Source organism: Macaca fascicularis, chromosome 7 (assembly GCF_037993035.2).
Source record: "Macaca fascicularis isolate 582-1 chromosome 7, T2T-MFA8v1.1".
Lineage (NCBI taxonomy): Eukaryota > Metazoa > Chordata > Mammalia > Primates > Cercopithecidae > Macaca > Macaca fascicularis.
Window position 1 is genome coordinate 129585975 of NC_088381.1, and position 13989 is coordinate 129599963.

Sequence of the window (13989 nt, forward strand, 5' to 3'; positions counted from 1 at the left end):
GGCGGATGGATCATCTGAGGTCAGGAGTTGGAGACCAGCCTGGCTACCATGGTGAAACCCCGTCTCTACTAAAAATACAAAAATTAGCTGGGTGTGGTGGTGGGTGCCTGTAATCCCACCTATTTGGGAGGCTGAGGCATGAGAATCGCTTGAACCCGGGAGGCAGAGGTTGCAATGAGCCAAGATGGCATCACTGCATTCCAGCCTGCGTGACAAGAGTGAGACTCTGCCTCAAAAAAAAAAAAAAAAAAAAGTAGTATTTCATTTAATGGTCTTAATACAGAGATTAACATTTCAAGGTGGAGCTTTTCATTTTTCATAATTTTATTTGACTTATCTATGTCTGTGTGCTGTCAATATTGATAGAAGCTGAAATTTGTGAATTTTTATGACTACTTTTTTTTTCTTTTTTTTGTGAGACAGGGTCTTGCTCTGTTGCCCAGGCCTGGAGTGCAGTGGCATGATCATAGCTCACTGCAGTCTCAAATTCCTGTGCTCAAGCAATCATTTCAGCCCCCTGAGTAGCTCGCACTACAGACATGCCTCACCACGCCCGGCTGCTTTTTGTAGAGATGGGGTCTCACTACGTCGCCCAGGCTGGTTTCAAACTCCTGGCCTCAAGTGATCCTCCTGCCTCAGCCTGTGCTAGGATTACAGGCATCAGCCTCGATGCCCACCATATTTGTGCTTTTTTCCAAACTGTTATTTCTTTGTGCCTTTATTGTATCCTGTAAACATTTCTGAGACAGCAACAGTATCACTTGATTATACTTACTTTTTTACATAGTTGTTGTTTTGCCAGGTAGACTAAAAACCCTTCTAGAAGTTTGCTTTATTTTCTATGATACCTAACACATTGTGGGTGTTTAATAAATATTCATTGACTAGATGAATGTATACTTAGGTATCTCGTTTGTTTTTCAGATTTAGCATGTAGACTGCTGGGGCAATCAATGGATGAAAGTGGATTACCACAGCTGACCAGTTATGATTGTGAAGTTAATGCTCCTATACAAGGCAGCAGAAACCTACTGCAGGGTGAAGAATTACTCAGAGCTTTGGATCAAGTTAACTGAGCTTTTTCATAATTTCATTCCTTTTTTTGGACACTGGTGGCTCATTACCTAAAGCAGTCTATTTATATTTTCTACATCTAATTTTAGAAGCCTGGCTACAATACTGCACAAATTTGGTTAGTTCAATTTTGATCCCCTTTCTACTTAATTTACATTAATGCTCTTTTTTAGTATGTTCTTTAATGCTGGATCACAGACAGCTTATTTTCTCAGTTTTTTGGTATTTAAACCATTGCATTGCAGTAGCATCATTTTAAAAAAATGCACCTTTTTATTTATTTATTTTTGGCTAGGGAGTTTATCCCTTTTTCGAATTATTTTTAAGAAGATGCCAATATAATTTTTGTAAGAAGGCAGTAACCTTTCATCATGATCATAGGCAGTTGAAAAATTTTTACACCTTTTTTTTTCACATTTTACATAAATAATAATGCTTTGCCAGCAGTACGTGGTAGCCACAATTGCACAATATATTTTCTTAAAAAATACCAGCAGTTACTCATGGAATATATTCTGCATTTATAAAACTAGTTTTTAAGAAGAAATTTTTTTTGGCCTATGAAATTGTTAAACCTGGAACATGACATTGTTAATCATGTAATGATTCTTAAATGCTGTATGGTTTATTATTTAAATGGGTAAAGCCATTTACATGATATAGAAAGATATGCATATATCTAGAAGGTATGTGGCATTTATTTGGATAAAATTCTCAATTCAGAGAAATCATCTGATGTTTCTATAGTCACTTTGCCAGCTCAAAAGAAAACAATACCCTATGTAGTTGTGGAAGTTTATGCTAATATTGTGTAACTGATATTAAACCTAAATGTTCTGCCTACCCTGTTGGTATAGATATTTTGAGCAGACTGTAAACAAGAAAAAAAAAATCATGCATTCTTAGCAAAATTGCCTAGTATATTAATTTGCTCAAAATACAATGTTTGATTTTATGCACTTTGTCGCTATTAACATCCTTTTTTTATGTAGATTTCAATAATTGAATAATTTTAGAAGCATTATTTTAGGAATATATAGTTGTCACAGTAAATATCTTGTTTTTTCTATGTACATTGTACAAATTTTTCATTCCTTTTGCTCTTTGTGGTTGGATCTAACACTAACTGTATTGTTTTGTTACATCAAATAAACATCTTCTGTGGACCAGGCCCCTTTGATCAGCTTTTATGTTCAAATATAAATAATATTTGCTTCAACACCTCCAACTCATAAAATTGTTTACCAACAGTTTAAGCACTTTATGAAAATTACATGGTACTGGTTATTTCTACATTTGTCTTATTGCCATCACCTTAATGTATGTTGAGTCCCTAAATGTCATGTTAAATAATAACAACCATCATATCCCATTGAAAAGAGTATGTTATTAGAAAAGAAAGGTCATTTTTAAGTTTCTGAGCCTATTAAAATGTTCAAACACAAAATTTTAGTATTTTTAAAACATGCATGGGATGAGCGAAGCCGTTCTCAGCATTATAGTCACATAATGTTACAAAGGCTAGAGTTTCTCTGAAGATTTCTAATCTATTCCCATTAACAGATTAATAAATTTAGACCTCAAATGAAGAAGAATTTGCCCAAGCTTTAAAAGCAATACATGGCAGACCAAAAATGTAAGCTTAAGTTTCCTGACTCTAAAGTCAAACTTAGAACAAATTTGGTTTGTTTTTGTTTTAATGATACTGCATTTTAAAACAAAGTAGCTTTATCCTTTTTCTCCTGTATTTTTCTTTTACAAAATAGCTGTATTTTATACTCACAATCTCATTTTTAAAAATCAGACAGTGTAGAAAGATATTTCTTAAAACCAAAAAATCACTATGAATCCCTGCACCTACAAGTACAGAAAATTATTTTTATGAACAAATTATGTAGGAAGTGCCAGAGCCTTATATCCTGTACCCTGAGGTATATATACTGAACAAAAGGAACTGAGCCACAGATATCTTAGGTGGCTGTTTTTATCTTAAAATGGAGGACAGTGATTACAATTATATGAAAATTTTGGAACAAAAGTTAACAATACTAAGATTCAGTGCAAAATTGCGGGGGAGGGGCACACGTATATTTAACCACAAATACTGTGACCCAAAGTGCTTCAACATGTAGTTACAGATAGTAGTACACTAGAAGTGGTATTTTAGAATAAAGTAGTTGCTTACTATTCACAGGTCACAAAACAAAAAATTATGCTTATGTAGCAGATTAGCTTCAGTTGAAAACTATTTGTAAATCAGTAGATTAATGACCAGCAGTTCAGGAAAATGACTTCTGAAAGCATTGAGAAGGGAAAGCCACGTTAAAGGACAGTACAGCAGGAAGGAAGCAAGTACTTACCTACTGCTCAGTCACTCAGAAAACAAGCTACTTGGAGTGCTTTAAGCTACAGAATAGAAGAACTAGCCCTTCCCAATTTTAGGCACTGTCACAAATTTCTTCATAATGGTTTTATTCAAGGCTTATAACCCAACCCTGGCAACTATAGTTCTGGAATAGTTGTTCTCTCCTTAATATTCCTCTCCCCTCCCTATTTTACGAAACAACTGTATTTTTTTTATACTCACAACCCAGAAAATGAGAATGTATATTCTGAGTATAAAAGAAATGTAGCTATTTCTTTAAAATACAGGAGAAAAAGAATAAAGCTATTTCAATTTTTGTAATGCAGTATCATTAAAAACAAGTTTGTTCTAAGTTTGACTTTAGAGTCAGGAGACTTAAGCTTACATTTTTGGTTTGCCATCTATTACTCCTAGAGCTTGGGTACATCATTCTTCATTTGAGGTCTAAATGCTATATATAGTTCATTCATAGCAGTACCAGATAAGGGAGGAGTATATCTATAGAGTATATAGTCTTGAAGAAGTGATCTAAGGTTCAGAGCTTTTGAGGTGGCCATCAGTGACTCCAAAGCCCATGGAGCTAACCACCCTGCAGTGCTAGCCAATCCAGTTGAACATACGCTTTTCTCCATTATTAACTGTGTTTAAATAGCAAACAGAAGGCAGCAATGGAGGTGTGGAAAACTGAGGGTCCGATGTCACTTGAAAAAGTAATGAGATCACATAACACATTGAGGGAATGTCCTAAGAGGAGGGGCAGGGCATAAGTAGAAATGAATGAAAGTTTTCAAGTGCTATTTAGTGGGTTCTGAATTCGAACTAGAGATTGAGATCTCCAGTTATGGAGACATTAACTCACATTAACGAGGTAGTGAATGGGAAAGCACAAACTATAAAAGACTGTATTAATGTATGGTATGTTTTTCCCAGAGCTGTTTTGACTTAATGGCATAATAGATACAAGTTTTTATAACCTCACGATTACCATTCCAAATCTTGATTTCCTCCTAGAAACCTCTGTACAGAAAAGATGAACTTAAAATTACTCGCTTTGTAGAAACTCAATCTAAAAGTTAAAAATTTTCAAGTAGCAATACCTAAAACAAGTTGCAGAGCAAAGAATCCTTTTTTCCTTTTTTTTCAACATTAAGATCTGGTTAAATAAAACCTTTGCAAACGTGTTGCTAGCTGGAATCAACAAAAATGTAAAGAAGAAACACTTTTACTTTTTTTTTTTAAGTTTTCCACTAACCACTTGGCTCGTATTCCGTTCCTTTAAATAGAGGTGAACCTGTCGTCCCAGATCATTTTACAGAGAATTAGTGAAATCAGTGGAATTCGATACGAAATAGTCTCCCTGTAGGATAAAAGTTATACTTTACCATAAACCTTCCTATGAACGCGTTCTGGAGATCTGATGTGTTCACACCTTTCAGAGGTTTGGACATCATTTTTTATTCTTACCTGTAGTGGATAGTTTTTCCAAGACGCTGCCCAGACACCCGATCTCCGTGTACTATTGAATTTCCTTTATTCCCTTGTCTTGGCTCCATTCTGGGACCGAGAGGAAAGACAGGTGCCTGAGAGCGGCAGCGGTCAGAGCCCTGCGGGGAAAATACCAAGCATGCGGAAGGGAACCGGCACCCTTCTGTTCCTGGTGCGGCTGGCGCTACATGATGAGGATGCGAAACCCCAGCCAACCCGAGAAAATTCCCGAGCCCCGCCTGGCGCGCGGCAGGCCACGCCTCAGTACGTGCTTGGGCGCAGCACCGCAGTCCGGGCCCCCGCCCTCGGCTCCGACCCCGGGCTCCGGGGCTCCAGCCGCGCAAGGTGGCTGCGTGTGCGCGGTGGGGTGGCTGCTGCCAGCTCCGCGTACGTGTGGGAGAGCATGCCGGAGGCCCTGGCCGCTGGTGGCCTACGAACGGGCGGCGCCAGGCGCGGGGGGTCAGCCCTGGGCTTTGTCTTCTAGGACTTGTCAAAGTCAGAAGCCTAGTACTTCCCCAAACTTTGTTTTTTAGATGCGGGGGGCGTGGGCGAATGGGACTTGGTGTGTTGCAGAGCTCTCTCCCGAAATTCCCAAGCAAATGCTTTGGGGTATGAGATTTTTTCTTTATAGAACAGAAAAAGGTTGAGTTCTAACAGATTGAACCGTGATTAGCTATATAATACTTTTTTTAAAAAATTAGACATCTAGTCAAAAATAGAGGAGTTCTGTGTTTATTTAAATATATTCCTCTTAAGGCATTCAAAGAGTTCGTTTATTTTAAATAAAGCACGTTGAGATATGCCTAGTTAAGGATCTGGAAAGTTTAGCTATCCCACTTGGTGCTGTTTTTATTTTGGGGTTTTTAGAGGTGGGGGTTGGCCTTTTTACTTTTTTGATTTTATCATATGCCAACTATTGAGAATCCTTTGGGAGAAGATAATCTTGTTGGACAGAAGGGAGGTGAGTGTATAGAATAAGGAAAAAGCTTGGAGTCTTAATCTCTGTAATAATTGGTATGTTCAGATTGCACAATGAATTGGAAAGTACAAAGCCAGGTATTGTTTAGAGTAAATAACTTCGCCTCTGCATATCCACAGCTCACTACATTTTGTATTTTATTTCCATTTGTTTCCTTCAGGAAAATTCATTGTTTATGAGTTTCCTCAAATAGAATTTCATAGAAAGCAAAGGCACACTTTTCAAAAGTAGTTGAGCTGTTTTAGATACTTTTTTACTAATAAAAACTGATCTGTAGCCTCACTCATCATAAGTGTGTGTGTTTGTGTCTAATTAGGGAGGTGCCCTTTAATGAGAATGCCATAATTCTTTTGGTCCTACAGATGCGTAATCATTATAGATGGACGATTCTCCATAGAAGAGAGCAGGCTAGTGGGGCTGTAATACTTACCACAAAGGGTCATGCTTTTTACAAAGTAGAGAAACGCTGTGTGAAGCCAGACAAGTAGATTAGGATTCTGTGAAGTAAAATCTAATTTTAAAGATCTTTGAAATGTTAACATTAAAAACCCTATTTTATGTAGAGATCCTTTCCAAATATGACTGGATAATATTATTTGCTCTTTGAAATGGATTTTTAAAACAGTTCTACATACAACTGCTATGACAAAATCTTTCATAGGGGTACAGAAACAAGCTGGACAGAAGTCATTATAAACTGTTGCCTGACTCCCTAATCTGCTGGTAGAATATTAAAGCAAAAACCTAAAGAAAGCGACCTACAAATACGGAAAATTAGAAAGGAGCCAATACAGCCTGGGAGGTACTTTGCATCAGCCTTTGCCTCTTACTTAGAGTTTTCCCAACTGCAAATATTTGTCACTCCTGTGAACTTCCTTATCACTTCCTCTTTAGCTTTCTCACTTCTCTCTTTTTTTTTTTTTTTTTACCTTATAATTTTTGTGTGTCTTATCCCTCGTACTAAACTCTTAGTTTTTTCAGCGCATGGTTCCCATCTGACTCACCTTTGATTGGTCCTAAAACCTTCCACTCTGCATGCACAAAGACAACTCACATATGATCCAAGGTGAGAGAGGATGTCAGGTGACAGAGACTAGAGAAGAATTATGATCAGAGGAACAAAGTGGGGAACAGAACCATTTTCTAGCTCTTCCAGGCAGATCCATTCAATCAATGAATAGTGTTTAGTGAGTACAAGATATTATTCTAAGACCTCTAGGTGATATAAATATTCTAGAATATGGTGCCTCCTATCAAGAGTGCAGTTTTGTGAGGTACTCACAAATTCAACTGTACTTGTGCAAACACAGTTGAAATCTAAATAGAATTTTTATTGGCCCTTTGAGATGTTCCAAGCCACTGTTACCTTTCCTTTTCATGGCTGTCTCCAGCTTGATAATCTCTGTCTCCAGCCCAGGGTGCTCCCCGCAGGCACCCCAAATTTGGCATGTCAAAAATTAACTCCTCATTTGTCTTCCAAATGCCTTCTCCTCTTGCATCTCCTGCTCAATGAATGGCACCATTCAGTCTGAAACTAGAACCCTAGAGGTCACTTGTCACTACTCCCTTATCTACCACATATAGTCTGTCACAGTCCTTTGCTTTCCTTAAATTATAATTATGGAAACTTAAACAAAAGTTAAAAAAGTACAAAAGTACAAAAGTAAAGAGACTACAATGATGCGAACGTGTCTTTACGGTTTGTGTTCTCTGGGAAGTAGACTCTGAGATGATTTCATGTATTTATTGAGGAGTGCTTTTCAACACATGTGGAGGAGAAAGAGCAGAAGTAGGCAGAGGAAGAAACAGCTGAGGTGCAGTCCCAACAAAGCCTTCAGCAGCCACATGGGGAGCTCTGAAGCGCAGCAGCCCTTGAGACTTATCCCAAGTTACAGGGAGTGTGGAGGCCTTTACACCCCTACACTGATCAGTTTCTTGATGTGGGCTGCCCCCAGGAGACATGACCTTTAGTAAGGCAGGTTTCTTCACCTGAGACAATCCCCAAAAAGGGCTGACAGCTGAAGACCATCTTCTGCTGCACTTCCAGCAGCTAGGAGAGTAAGTGGTTCATTCCTGAGACATCTGTGTGTCATCACAGTGTCACCCACAGTGCAAGCTTTAACAGGGATCAACTCATGGATGATCTTTTTTTTCAGCGGCACCTCTACATACACACATGCACACACAAGCATAGCCATTATTTTGGTTTTTGGGTTTTTGTGGGGTTTTTTTGAAATTGAGTCTTGCTCTGTCGCCCAGGGTGGAGTACTGTGGCACGATCTCAGCTCACTGCAGCCTCTGTCTCCCGGGTTCAAGCGATTCTCCTGCCTCAAATTTTTGTATTTTTAGTAGAGATGGGGTTTCACTATGTTGGCCAAGCTGGTCTCAAACTCCTGACCTCTGGTGAACCACCTGCCTTGGCCTCCCAAAGTGCTGAAATTACAGGCATGAGTGAGCCACTGTGCCCGGCCAATAGCTACTAAATTTTAAATAAAATTTTTTTCCTGTTAACAAAAGTAATCATATTTCCTGTAAAATATTATAATGATATATAAATGAATTATGTAAGAAGTAAAGTCCTCTGGCACTCCACCTCCAAGGACAACTACTGTTTTACATTCATTATACTGTTCCCATTGAGAATATTTGAAATATAGAAATAATATAATCATAGAGAGAAAGGGCAGGTCTTTAACTTTCCTTTACCACCTTGGAATGTAAATAAATGGCTCCAAGTAAGAGAAGTCTCTAGATCTCTTCCAAATTTTCTTCTTTAAGATTGATAATCTAGTTATCCTTTACTCAAACTGTTCAGGAGCACTGAGAAATCCAGGGAGAAAAATCTTACAACTCAAGGCATTCCAGGCCTGGGGATCTCTTGCCTATTTGTCCAAATTCTGCCAACTTCTTTCCCGTGCATCCTGTGTCCCAGTGATGTAACCTTCTAACATGCTCTCTGCCCTCTTTGTACCTTTGTACTTGCTTTCTCTCTGTTTCTGCAACACCCTTCTTATCTCATCTTCATCTCCTTAATTTCTCGCATTTTTCACAACTCATTTCTACTTTAGAAAGCCTATCCTCTCAGGGACTGGATTAGGAGATTCTCCTCAGTGTTCCCATTTTGTGTGGTGCTTAACTCTTGCACAGTATTAATCACAATAAAACTGTACTTATGTACTTGAAGTGAATTGTTCTGTACTAAATGATGAGCAACTTGAAGATAGGAGTTATGCCTCTAAATGCATACCTAGCAGAATGGCAGCATAAAGAGCTCTGTGGCCTCACTCCCCATGAAACAACTGTAACTGGTGAAGCACTTTAAAAACAATCATTTAAAGTTTCCTGAAACTGCCCAAAGGTTACACAGCAAATGAAGAACTGTTTATTCAAGAAAATAAATAAATAAATAAAAATAAAAAATTAAAGAAAAATAAAAAAAGAATCTACTACATCTTGGTAAGAACAGCAATAGGCAGTCAGTGGTACTTGAGTCATGACTTGCTGCTTTTACCACCCTGCCCACCTTGAGGAAAGCTCCACTCAGGTGAGTGTGGCCAAGAAGATGGGGCTGCTTCTTGCCCCAGATCCCCGTAGAGGACTATGAGCATTTTGGTCACAACCATTTAACCAGTCTTTAAGAAATTCCAAGCTTTCCCTCGTCTTCCTGTCTTCTTCTGAGCCCTTCAAACTCTTCCAGCCTCTGCCCATTACTCAGTTCTATGAAAGGAAAATAAATCTCAGAACCACAAAATCACTAAACCAAGCGAAAAGTCAAGCTGAGAACAATGTCTTATTTAGGAATAAAACTTCAAAATAAAGTTGTCCTGCCTAATTGGACCAAACCAATGTATATCTTACACATATTGATTGATGTCTCATGTCTCCCTAAAATGTACAAAAGCAACCTGTACTCCAATAATCTTGAGAACATGTCTTCAGGACCTCCTGAGGCTGTGTCACCAGTGCATCCCTAACCTTGGCAAAATAAACTTTCTAAATTGATTGAGATTTGTTCTAGATACCTTTTTGTTAACAGTTTGAAAGCCACTTCCACGTCTTTATAGCAATGCCTCAATCCTGGTACCAATTTTCTGTGTTAGTCCACCCGTGCGTTGCTGTAAAGAAGTACCTGAGGCTTGGTAATTTATAAAGAAAAGAGGTTTAATTGGCTCATAGTTCTGCAGCCTGTATAGGAAGCATGGCGCCAGCATCTGCTTGGCTTCTGGTGAGGCCTCAGGAGCTTCCAATTATGGCAGAAGGTGAAGGGGGAGCCAGCACATCTCATGGTGAGAGAGGGAGCAAGAGAGAGAAAGAGGAGGTCCCAGACTCTTTTAAACAACAAGATCTTGGCCGGGCGCGGTGGCTCAAGCCTGTAATCCCAGCACTTTGGGAGGCCGAGACGGGCGGATCACGAGGTCAGGAGATCGAGACCATCCTGGCTAACACGGTGAAACCCCGTCTCTACTAAAAAATACAAAAAACTAGCCGGGTGAAGTGGCGGGCGCCTGTAGTCCCAGCTACTTGGGAGGCTGAGGCAGGAGAATGGCATGAACCCGGGAGGCGGAGCTTGCAGTGAGCTGAGATCCGGCCACTGCACTCCAGCCTGGGTGACAGGGCATGACTCCGTCTCAAAAAACAAACAAACAAAAAAAAAAAACAAAAAAAAAAAAACAAGATCTTGTGTGAACTAACTGAACAAGAACTAACTCACCGCCAAGGGGATGGTGCTAACCACTTGTGAGGGATTCACCTCCATGATCCAATCACCTCCCACCAGGCCCTACCTCCAACACTGGAAATCACATTTTATCATGAGATTTGGAGGGGATAAACGTCCAAACCATATCATGTATCTCCCTGGAGGGACAAGCTGCTGGCATTTCTGCCCACTCTCATGTTCTGTTGCAAAGGCTAAATTCCAGATGAGTGGAGAATGGAAAGACTGGGGGCTCCTTTCCTTCTTTCAGACTGCATTCATAGAGCAGTGGCTCTATCCCAGGTGCAGCAGACTGAGAGTAGTGGAACCCCAGTTGCCCTTATTGCAACTCACATATACGGTATGAGTTCCATGCTAGGACAGGCAAGCTGAGAAGAATGAATGGAAGCTACTTCCCCCTTGCAGAGCCTTGCTCATAAAGCAGGAGAGTCACTCTGAGAGAAGGTGACTGTCCCCATCCTCAGCTCTGGCTGGAGCAGTGGTTCAGAGATTTTGCTCAGGGGGAGAAACATCCATAAGAAAAGAAAATTCTGAAGCTCTTCCCAGAAGAAATTACTTTATTTGGAACGGAGTAGGGGAAAAATTGAACCTAAATGTGCTCTTGAAAACAATGGATATTTTGGTTGTAAGCAATTAAGAGGAGGCTGGTACCTTCTAAAAGCAACAAGCTAAACTGCAGACCAGAGTTTACCAGAGAAAGCTAGGAAAGAGATGGCTAAGAAGAGTCTTCCTGGGATCAGAGCAAACCTCAAGACTGAACTCAAAAACTACCTCTGCAAAGGAGCCTAAATTTAATCTGATTAGACAATGGAGTAATTTAATCCCCCAGAGCATTGTCAAAAACAATAGAGCAATCAGTTAGCAATTAGTGGACTCTAACAGTTAAGTGGTTACTAAAAGGTAGACAGTTTAACAGAGAGATAGGGAAAGACAAAGAATACCGGTGAAACCACTATCATCCCAGGGTGAAGGGTGTAAGGAAGGTCAAGGCTGCAGTCTCTGAGGAACAACATCAGAAGCTTCACACTGAGGTGGGGAACTGGACTTCACTAAAATACTCCAGTCAAGTGAGTAAAATAAATAAATAAGTAAACAAAATCAATAAGCTCCAGAAGGGGAAGCAATCAATATCCATAATTATACAATAAGTTGTCTAAAGTATCAAATCTTTAACAAAAAAAGGCATGAGATATGAAAAGAAACAGGACAATTTGATCCATACACAGGAAAAAAGGATGCAAGAGAAGAGAGCCTCGATGGCTGACTTTTTAATAAAGACTTTAGAGCAGTCATTAAAAATATATTCAAAGAATCAAAGGAAACTCTGCTTAAAGATGTAAAGGAATGTATGGTGACAATAATTCATCAAATACAGAATACAAATAGCTAGAAAGTATTTTTAAAAGAGCCAAATAGAAATGCTAGAGCTAAAAAGTAAAATAACTGAAATAAAAACATCACTAGATTCTTCATTGAGCACCTACTGTGTAGCAAGTACTTATAGGTGCTGATGGTACATTAGTGAACAGACACACACCCATTCTCTCAGGTTTATCTTTAACAGTATGGGAGGTCTTAGCCTGGGAAATGAAGTAAGAGGGAAAGAAATAAAAGCGATAAGGATTGGAAAGGAAAAAGCAAGCTATCATTACTATTGTTATTCACAGCTGCAGATATCACCTATATAGAAAGCCTAAAAGAATCAACAGAAAAATTACTATAAAAGTTTAACAAGGGGACTGGATACTAGATAAATATATATAATTCAATTGCATTTTTATATATTGGAGTCAAGCAGTTAGAAAATGTAAGGCAGTCAAAGATACTAAACACAGTAGCTACACAAAAACGTAAGACATATAAGAAAAATCTAACAAAAGACAAGTAAAAAGTTCAGGGAGAAAAATTATAAAACTTCAGTAAAGATGCTACAGGTGACTTAAATGTTTATGGATAGAAATAATACAATAAAGATATTATTCCAGCTGGGCTCAGTGGCTAACACCTGCAATCCCACCACTTTGGGAGGCAGAAGTGGGTGGATCACTTGAGGTCAGGAGTTTGAGACCACTCTGACCAACATGGGGAAACCTCATCTCTACCAAAAATACAAAATTAGCTGAGTGTGATGGCACATGCCTGTGATCCCAGCTACTTGGGAGGAGGTAGGAGAATCACTTGAACCTGGGAGGTGGAGGTTGCAGTGAGCTGAGATCGCACCATTGTACCCCAGCCTGGGCAACAAAGGCGAAACTCCATCTCAAAAAAAAAAAAAAAAAAAAAAAAAAAGCTGTTATTCCTTCCCAAATTCAACTGACATCCCAATGGCGCTATTAGAGAAATTTGACGAGTCAAATTTAAAATTTATATGAAAAAGTGAAAATTCAAGAATAGTCAAGATATTCCTGAAGAACAATAAGAGAAATTTCTTTCTTAAGTAAATTCACTTTAAAAGCTGTAGTAATTCGAGTGTGGTGTTAGAGAATTGAAATCTAAATGGAGCCTTGAAGGTAGGTAACAACCCTAGGGGTAGACTGAAGCTGGAGCCGGCACTAAAGGTCTCTTCCTGTGCCAGGCTTAACCACTTCAGTTTTAGAGGCTGGGAGGTTAAGGGATTTGTGGCCTGGGGGGTCCAAGTGTTTGAGTTGAGGATAGTAAGGAGGCTTAGAGTGGTAACTGTTTTACTAACAGTAATGGAAATACTGCACTATGATTTGGTATTTTAATAACAGATACAAAGCCATACAGTTGTGTACTGGTTGCAATTAGCCATACAACTTGATATATAACAGAAGTGAATTTTGGGAAAGGATGGACTATTCAATAACAGATGCTGGAAAATTATGCATATGGAAAATACATATACATACATATGGTTATACATATGGAAAAAAGTGAAATAGGATCCTTATACCATACATAGAAATAAATTTTTAGATGGATGAGAGTAAATTAAAAGTGAAAGGTAATACTTTCAGAGTTTCTGAATAAAATTGCAGCAGACATGTTGGCAGTCTGTTCTGGTCTAAATGTCTCCCAAAATTAATGTGTTGAAACTTAATTGCCAATGTGATAGCATTAAGAGGTAGGGTCTTAGCAGGTAATTAAGTCATGAGGACTCATGAATGGGATTAGTGATTTTATAAAAGGGCTGGAGGGAACTAGCTAGGCCTCTTTTGTCCTTCTGCTATTATGCCATGTGAGGACACAGCAACAAGTGCTATCTTGAAAGCAGAGAGCAGCCCTCACCAGGCACGGAATCTGCCAGCACCTGGATCTTAGACTTCCCAGCCTCCCAGAACTGTGAGAAATAAATCTCTGTTGTTTATAAGTTATCTATTATATGGTATTTTGTTATAGCAGCAGGAA

The 13989-nt window shown here is 39.0% G+C and overlaps 1 protein-coding gene across 7 annotated transcripts in view; it reads left to right on the forward strand.

The window, feature by feature from the left end:
• The window catches only part of HIF1A (hypoxia inducible factor 1 subunit alpha), a 53467-nt gene extending 51222 nt beyond the window's left edge, over positions 1-2245 (forward strand). For 6 of the 7 annotated variants that reach the window (XR_012414625.1, XR_012414626.1, XR_012414627.1 and 3 more), the window contains one exon: positions 925-2245. Coding sequence is in view for 4 of the 7 variants with exons in the window: in XM_005561440.4 (XP_005561497.1) it covers positions 925-1076 (152 nt within the window). In the remaining 3 variants the exon portion in view is untranslated. 7 annotated transcript variants of the gene reach the window in all.
• The last annotated feature ends 11744 nt before the right edge of the window (positions 2246-13989 follow it).